Below are 8,987 nucleotides of genomic sequence, written 5' to 3'. Positions count from 1 at the left end.
TCTATCAAAATAAACTTTTTAAAATGCTTATCTGTGAACACCATCCTATATACATGGGCATTTTTCTCCCTCGACATAGCATGCCTTTCCTCAGAACACTTGCACATTCATTTTTAAGTAAGCAGTTAAATTCAAATTGACGAGGGTTGCTCTGATGGATATTTATGTAGAACCCTGGTCCCCAGAAGAGCTAGAGCATGTATTACATACTGCCACATCCTTATCTTATTCAAGTGCATCTCATCGTATTTCACATAAATGACTAGTTTAGGTAGGAATGGCAATGCAGTGCATAAATGTTATGGCCTGAGTATGTGTTCTCAAAGTATATGAAAAGTTTGACCCCATATTCAGTAATGTTGGAGGTGAGGTCTTTTTGGATGTGTTTAGGTAATAAGGGTGGAGTTGCACTCTTATAAAAGAATTGATGCGAAGTGAGTTCTCTCTCCTTTCTACTCTTATTTTGTGTCAGAACACAGTAAAAAAGTCCACACGATAGTCTAGGACCCAAATGCTCCTGGACTTCTTAGACTCCTGAACTGCAGAACGACAAGATAAAACAAAACCCAGTTTCTATACACTATAAATTTGCCTGTGATTCCCTGCTAAGGTAGCATAGAATGGACTATGTTAACAAAATAGGCCATTAAAAGATGATTTAAACAAATATTTTATCAGAAAATTATTTTTCAAAAGTCACCAGGCTTTGAGAGCTCTACTTCCTTTGTATTTATGTATTTATGAGTAGTTTGGAGTTCCTGCACAAGAGGCAACTGATGGAAAATTATGAATACTTTACATTGCAAGGGTGAGCATTTAAAAAATTGTTAGACTTTAAATAATTTAATTTCCTTAGATAGTTTTCCTTTTTTACTGACATTTGAAACAAGGTTGTTTTACATGTCAATTCCAGTTCCCTCACCCTCCCATCCTCCCATATCACTCCCACCAATCCTCAACCCATCCCCTTTCTGTTCCCCAGGGAGGATGAGGCCTTCCATGGGCAGTCTTCAAAGTCTGTCATATCATTTGGAGCAGGGCCTAGGCCCCCCCCCCCATATGTCGAGGCTGAGAAAGTAACCCTCTATGTGGGATGGGCTCCCAAAGTCCATTCATATACTAGAGATAAATACTGATCCACTACCAGAGGCTCCATAGACTGCCCAGTCCTCCTAACTAACACCCACATTCAGGGGGTCTGGGTGGGTCCTATGCTGGTTTTCCAGCTATCAGGTTGGAGTCCATGAGCTCCCCCTTGTTCAGGCCTGCTGATTCTGTGGGTTTCTCCAGCAAACTTTTACAAGTAGTGATCCTGAGTCTTGGTGTTTCCTTTTCTTTTTGAATAGGATCTCACTGTCTAGCCCAGATCTCTGTGGAGTCAGGCTGGAGCCTGGAACATGAAACCATCCAGGACTGTCCACTTCCTGGGTGGTGCATTAGAGGCAGGGACCAGTGTACCAGGCTCATCCCATATTTTCATGAGACCCAGAGTTCTGGTGATGGTGATGATGTAATGCTTACTTTCTGTGGCTTTTTCTGTTGCTAATTCCAGAACACAAAGGGAGCCACATTTCCGTTGCTTCCCTGTGAGCAGCACTGTCCAGGCAGTCTTTGCAACCTTTGCTCCACATCCACATCAGTCAGAAAGGAAACTGGAGCTGCTGAGTTTTTTTCCCTCCTCAGTTTTGCTCATCGTCTTTTAATGCTTTGCTGTCTTTCTACTTTTATCTGAATTTTACAGCAAGATCAGTGGAGATGGCTGGCTGGAGGGGTTTTCTGTTCTCATCTCTCTTACATAACGAACCCTGGATGTTTGTATTAGGATATTAGGATGCTCGGATACTGACAAGGAAGTACAAACCTTTCATCCATTGCTTGTGTACCAGCTCTCCCTTGACATATGCATCCCCATCCTTTATTTCTCCACATTTTGTTGTCCAATTTCTCTGCCAAATTCTCTGATTTTCCATCATCAAATCATAAGAAAATTCTGACTTCTTCCAAAGGATAACTCTCTTATCTGTGTGATTACTTCTGGGTAGCTCATATAAACTTACACCTGCTTGATGTAATAGAGTTTACATCTTCATTCCCCTACCTGCAAGTTCTTTCCACTATTCCCCTTTGAGTTTTGGTTCTCTCATGTGTTCCCCCCTCACAGAATACATTGATACTATGAAACTGAAGTCTTTCACCAATGATTCCTGTGACCAGTAAGTAAAAGTTGTTTTTCTATAGTCATGCTAACTAGTATTTACTATAAATATTCATTTTATTAGAACTAAAAGATGCAATTTATGCAAAGAATCTCACTGTTAATATGCTCTTTGTAAATATTTTCTATTACTAGAAATGCTTGGGTTACTATTATTACTTTTGTTCATTTACATTTAAGCTAACATGTTATTCTTTTTCTATATTGAACTTGTGACATTAAAGAGACAAGAAGAGATTATGATGAGAAGAGATTGGATGGTAGAGTTGGGCAATTTTTCTAGCCATTGGTGTTTACTATTTTCACACCAATAATTAATTAAAAAATGACCCATAGATATTTTCACATGCCAATCTGATGGTGGTACTATCTCATTTGAGCTTCTCTCTCCTAGGGCATGGCAAAGTTGACTACTGTAGCTAACTTTGTCACCAAATAATAGCATGGATGACAATGTTCTTCAAAGATGTCTTCTGCTTACATCCTGCAACTTTCCTTTCTTGTTGGTATACTTTTTAGCTAGCTCTGCTCCTCCTCCATTCCACCTACTCCCTCTGTCTCTCGTTGAAATGCACACACAAATACACACAGAGAACATACTCCTTTTGTTGATGTGACTAGTATGAGTTGTGTCATGCTCTCTCCAAGATGATCTATTGAGTCCTAATGTCTAACTTAGAGTGTGATTTTATTTGGAGACTGGGTCTTTTTAGAGGCGATCAAGTCAAAATGAGACCATTATTGTGGGTCTCTTAGTAGTGTAGTTGTTGTCTTCACTAAAAAAAAAAAAAAAAAAAAAAAAAAAAAAAGGAGAATTTGGGTACAGAGACAACATGCGCACAGGAAGAGAGGAATGTGAGGAGATGCAGGGAGAAGACAGCCATCTTCAAGCTGAGAGCTGACCGGATCACATACTCTATCCTCAGGGCCTGCAGAAGGACCAATCCTGAATTCTGCACCTGAGGGACAATATGTTTCTTCTGGGTAATCCCTGAAGTCTATAATGCTTAATTGTGTTAGGATGTGGCTGAGGAGTGCATTGCTTCTTGCTTGGTTGTTTCAGACAAAGGAAGCTGAAGCTGTACTTTTGGAGCATTCTGTCCCCGGGATTAACTTTTAAAACTTGTTTTGTTTTATATAACCGTGATGTGGTGACTGGAGACCTACATTTGAGTGAAGAAAGTAGAGAAGACACGGGGAAACTAGGTCCACTGTCACCTGTAAGCAGACCCCCTCCTGCCAGCTGTCATTAAGGGAAAGATGCAATTGGCTTTAGATCCTCTCTCACTTGTTGGGAGGGGTGGGGCAGTGGGGTGACCGGGTGTGGAGAGCGCTGTCTTAAGAGTGCAGGCAGAAGCTCCAGAGAGGGCCAGGATGGAGCTGTTCATCCTAGATTCCCCAGACCCACCCACCCACTCTGTAGCTGTGTGCTCAGGCGAGTGGTGCTGAAGGAACAGCTCTAGCAGAGGCTGCTTTCGGGCGGGGGTGGGGGGAGGACCAAATCTGTGGATCCAAATCTAAGCTGGTCGTCTTCACTTTCAACTGGGTGATCTCCCTCCTCCCCCTCCCCCCGACCGTCCTCCGGTTAACCTCTTCTCCAGGCACAGCCAGCTGGGCTGAAGGTCTGTGGCGGCAGGGTCGGGCTGCGCCAGCTGGACCCGCCCCGAGCTCCATGGTTCGCCCAGCCCCACGCGATGGTGACTCTGGGCGCGGAGGGTGGCTATGGCAGAGCCCGCAGATCGCAGCAGCGTGAAGGCGGGGAGCGCAGCGGGCGGCGGGCGGGGACTTTCTCCTCAACCTCAGCACCCAGAGAAGCGGCTCAACCACCTGAACCCCGAAAACACCAACAAGTAGTTTCTCCTCTGAGAAGGGCGGCTCAGCTGGCTGCAGAGACTCTGTCCGGCTGCAGGGAAAACCTCGTCCACTCGGAGACCCAAGAAGATACACTTTTCTCCCTGTCTCCTTAAGGTATCCAGGGGACGAGGAGTGGGAGAAAGGAAGGGCGGTGCAGGCGGGCATGCCCCCTGCCTAGCTGCAAGAATGTGGGTGCGAAGCCCTAGGGAGAGACTGGAAACAGCTGGTCTTTCAGCTCAGGGAGCCAGGGGGTGTGCCTCCTGCGGCTTCTCCCGGGCTTCACCCCTCCTCAAAAGCAACCCTCCCCCTTCCAGGCTCTCTACCCCAAGATGTTTGTTTTTCTGGGGAGGGGGAGGGGTGGGATAGCTTGCTCACTTTTGTCCTCAAAGATGCATCCTAGTTAGTGGTTTCCTTTCCCAAGTACTAATAACATTAGCAACAACGATAACAGTAATGTGAAAAGGAAATTGGATGAGGAAATTAGTCAGAGGTCTCCTTGGTGAAAGGCAGCAGGCAGCAGGCAGCAGGGACGTGTGTTGTTGTTGTTGTTGTGACTTCTGTCTTCAGTTTTTCTGCCTGGTAGGTGAGGTGTGGGGGTGGGTGGATGGGTGGGGGGACTGAACAGAGAACAGAGGGGGCAGAGGGTTACTCCTGGAGCGCTGAAGATCAGAGAGCTGTCCAGGGTTGGCCAAGGGTACGCAGGCTGCTGGGGCACCCGAGGGCCCCCGCTGCTCAGCGCTGCTAAGTTGCCTTAAGGAGCATAACTCCCTGATGGGGAATTACACTAAGACCAGGGTAGGGGCCGAGAGAGATTTGGGGTAGTGGGGAAGGGGGCCCATCTAAGGAAAGGAAGAGCCCAGAGCAAAGAAAAAGGGCTGGGGAGTGAGCCCCGGAGGGTTCGGGAAAGCAAAGAGGGTCTTGGGGACTCAAAGCAGACTGAGTTTGACAGGGAGGGAGGAGAAACGGGGTGGAGGGCAAAAGGGAAGGGGAGGACTGTGTGCCGCAAGAGAAAAGATTTCCTGGAAGGTCAAGGAACACTCAACTGTTTCTTCTTTGGGAACCTGGGCCAGGCATGATGCAAGAGGCAGGGACAGCACTGGACACCGAGCTCCTCCTGGGAGGGTCCTTCCCACTTGCCAGCTAGGCGTCTTGGCACTCTTGGGTTGAGGCGGGGTTGGTGTGTGTGTGGGGGGGTCATGGTGAGTATATGACCCACGGGAGCTTTAACTTGGTGCTGTGTTCGCCTTCCCTAGTCATGTCTGAGCCACAGAGATGGGCAAGATCGAGAACAACGAGAGGGTGATCCTCAATGTCGGCGGCACCCGGCACGAAACCTACCGCAGCACTCTTAAGACCCTTCCTGGAACTCGCCTGGCCCTCCTCGCCTCCTCTGAACCCCAGGGCGACTGCCTGACCGCCACCGCCGCGGGTGACAAGCTGCAGTCGCTGCCCCCTCCGCTCTCCCCGCCGCCGCGACCGCCTCCCTTGTCCCCTGTCCCCAGCAGCTGCTTTGAGGGCGTCGCGGGCAACTGCAGTTCCCAGGGTGGCAACGGCAGCGACCACCCTGGCGGAGGCCGAGAATTCTTCTTCGACCGCCACCCGGGTGTCTTCGCCTATGTGCTCAACTACTACCGCACGGGGAAGCTGCACTGCCCCGCCGACGTGTGCGGGCCGCTCTTCGAGGAGGAGCTGGCCTTCTGGGGCATCGACGAGACCGACGTGGAGCCCTGCTGCTGGATGACCTACAGGCAGCACCGTGACGCGGAGGAGGCGCTGGACATCTTCGAGACGCCCGACCTCATCGGGGGCGACCCTGGTGACGATGAGGACCTAGCCGCCAAGAGGCTGGGCATCGAGGATGCTGCGGGGCTGGGAGGACCCGATGGCAAGTCTGGCCGCTGGAGGAGGCTGCAGCCCCGCATGTGGGCCCTCTTTGAGGACCCCTACTCATCCAGAGCCGCCAGGGTAAGACCCGAATCTAGCACGGTACCCCGTGGCCGCAACTCTCTCAACTCTCCTTCAAACTTGGGTTCTTTCTTCCAACAGCCCCTGAGATGAAGAGGAAGACGGGAGAGCTCAGTAGAGATGGTTTTCAAGGGGCATCATGTGGGGTAGGGAAAGCCCAGAGACCCTGTCCCATCATTCCGCCCTCCATGACAGTCACTCCACCGACCTCCCACTCAGACAGATTTACTTTAGCAGGTGGGGCCCGTGTGAGAGTCCCCGGCTGTATCCTGATACCATTGCTGTGTTCACCTCAGTTCTTGCCTTAACTTTTCGTGTTCTAACTTTTTCCTGTAGCTAGAATGTGTTTCGGAGCCTGTTGCCCAGCTTGACTCACCGTGGCAGTAGACACAGTAAGGATCGAATCTGAGGACACACAGAGTGGGGTGGGGTGGGCCTGTCTGTGTTACTGTGAGGAGGTTGCTTGTGTCCTTTCTTCCCAAGACCATGGTGTTGCAATTGCTGTTCCCAATGAGTCTGCCTGCATCGGGGTTGATTCTCCAACTGCGTACCCTTCTTCTTAGGTGTATCAATGCTCCTTTCAGGTTGACCTTGAATCCATAACCTCCTTGACCTGTCTTCTACAACTGAGTAGCTCTGGTTGTTGTAAACTTTTCCTGACTTTTTATATTTATTATACTCTAAGCATCAATGTTTCTTTTTGGTTTCTCATTTAAGCGAGTGATTAAATTTACTACTTCCCAGAATCCCATGAAGTGATTAGTGACATCACCAATGATGGTGTCTCCAGTTTAAAAAAAAAATAATACAGTATATGAATTTGTCTTAATTATGTATGAGGACAGAGCACTGAATTTAGTCAATCTTTGCAACTGCATATGTGTTGTTTTTGCTACCCAGAAAAGACCCTCAACCCTGAAGGATGGTAATTCTTCCTGCCCAAGTTTGGCTCCATCTTCTTGGCCAATTTTCTTTGCACAAAAGAAATCCCTTCATCTTAGCTATTATACTGCTATCTGCCCACTAACTTCCAGGGAGATATGCTTCTGACACTACCTCAGAAGTGTACACATCTGTTTTGTTTTCAGGCAGAATCAGAACACAAAGGAGTCAATGTAAAATAGTGATGATCTCTTGGGCCTTTGAAACCATGCATAACTTTTAGCACAGCCCTACACCCCTGTATTCAAATATGGAATTACCAATGTTAATCCTAAAATTTTGCTTTTAGAATTATCCCATAATTGCAAAAAAGAAGAGTTTATGTTTTAAAGGTGATTATTGATAGATGTGCATGGTGTATATACCTTTAATTCGAGTACCTGGGAGACAGAGGTAGGCAGTTCAATGAGATCAGGACAAACCTGGTCTACAGAGTTAGTCCCAGGACAGCCAGGGCTACACAGAGAAGCCATGTTTTGAAAAAAAAAAGTACTTATTGATAATAAATAAAATCACAGACTCATGAACGTTACTTTGTGTTGTTTTGGTTTTCAGCTGAGTGCTACTGTGTTCTTCCTCCTGGGTGGTTAAAGAGAAAATTTGATTTTGTTTTCAGGCTCATCTCAGTCTGTGTATGATAAAATGGATGAATGCGTTATCATCTTTCTTCCTGATAACGCAGCATGATATCTTCGGCTTATTTTGTATTTTATTGTAAGCCAGATCCTATAACTAAAAGTTTAACAAGGTGCCCAACTTTTATTGTCACTATGAAATTTGATTCTATTAATCATTAGCTAAAGGGTAGTTCATTGACTTGACAGACACTGAGAATCTTACTTAGATTTTGTTGTAATTATATGGAGGATTTGGCTTGCATGTGTAAATGAAGAAAGAATAAAGAGATTGACGCAAGGTCAGGAGCAGGTAAGAACATCAGCTGACAGTCACTGTCCTAAAATCTGTTATAGAAGTCACCTAGAAAAGACCTTTTCCATTCCAAATGAGATGAGAAAAAAAATGAAGACTCAGATGTTAAGAAATGGCCAAGGTCATATGTCGAATTGTTAGCTGAACCAAAATTACTCTAGTGGTGTTATGACATCAACCTAGCCCCTTTCCACAAAATCCTTTGATTGTAACTGACTCGACTGTGGCATTTCTGCATGTCCTATTGCTCTTGTGATCCAATGCTGTCTAAGATGTAATTAGGCTTCCGGTCTGGAGAGATCTTTTTTTTTTTTTTTTTTTTTTTTGACATTTTTAAAATACATACATTTTAGGGCTTTGGCTGCCATAAGTTTTACAAGGCACCAGTCGATAACAGAATAAAAGTATGTGAGACCTTCACTTCTTTTATGAACCCCGATGCAACATTCTGATTATTGTTGGCCAGTCAATGTCTGATGTGTTGCTTTTTTGTGGAGACTTTGAGTTCAGGAACGCCCCTTCTCAGATCACTAAGGGTTACCTAAATTAGAAGGCATAGATTAATTAATTTGTAAGTGAATTAATATGAGCTCCAATTATGGCCTGAGCTAATAATATCAAACTATTTCTTCGTGTAGCATACTACTGAGCAGACAGCAGGATAAAACTATACTCAAGTGCTGTGATTCTAGGAAACTTAAATCAGTTATCAAGTGATTTACATCAGTTATGGTCTTATTGTCATAAATCTCATTCTTAATAAAAAGTATTTTATAAACGTTCCACCTTTACATTAGCTCATAATTTTATTGAAATATGTAGACGAACAATTTTAATTTTTTCATTTTTAAATACTCATTCCTTTATTTGCTTTCTAACAGTCCAATATCAAGGAGGTTGGTACAATTTTTAAAAAGTCTGCTTAATTCTTTTGCTTGTATGACCTACACTGTCACACCAAGACACCAGCTATAGCAAATAGTGATTGTCTTCTATGACACGGTAAATTTGCCTTTTGTTGGATGGCATGACCCCTTTACCTAGAGTTTTAATTTATGATATAAATAGATATTTGAGTGGT

General features: G+C 45.5%; 1 protein-coding gene across 13 annotated transcripts in view; it reads left to right on the top strand.

Annotated features, from left to right (window-relative positions):
• Window positions 1–3,557: 3,557 nt before the first annotated feature.
• Kcnc2 (potassium voltage-gated channel subfamily C member 2) overlaps window positions 3,558–8,987 on the top strand; it is a 151,498-nt gene continuing 146,068 nt past the window's right edge. For 9 of the 13 annotated variants that reach the window (XM_051176252.1, XM_051176246.1, XM_051176247.1 and 6 more), the window contains exon 1: window positions 5,263–6,034. In XM_051176252.1, the coding sequence (XP_051032209.1) occupies window positions 5,342–6,034 (693 nt within the window). In that variant the 5' untranslated portion in view covers window positions 5,263–5,341. Of the gene's footprint in view, window positions 3,762–4,574; window positions 4,649–4,723; window positions 4,764–4,842; window positions 4,865–5,262; window positions 6,035–8,987 lie in introns of those variants that run through there. The other 4 variants (XM_051176242.1, XM_051176240.1, XM_051176241.1 and 1 more) reach the window with 4 other exon arrangements.

The sequence above is a fragment of the Phodopus roborovskii genome, unplaced genomic scaffold, assembly GCF_943737965.1.
Source record: "Phodopus roborovskii unplaced genomic scaffold, PHOROB, whole genome shotgun sequence".
Classification (NCBI taxonomy): domain Eukaryota; kingdom Metazoa; phylum Chordata; class Mammalia; order Rodentia; family Cricetidae; genus Phodopus; species Phodopus roborovskii.
The sequence above is the reverse complement of the archived record's forward strand: the minus strand, read 5'-3'. Positions and strand labels throughout refer to the sequence as shown.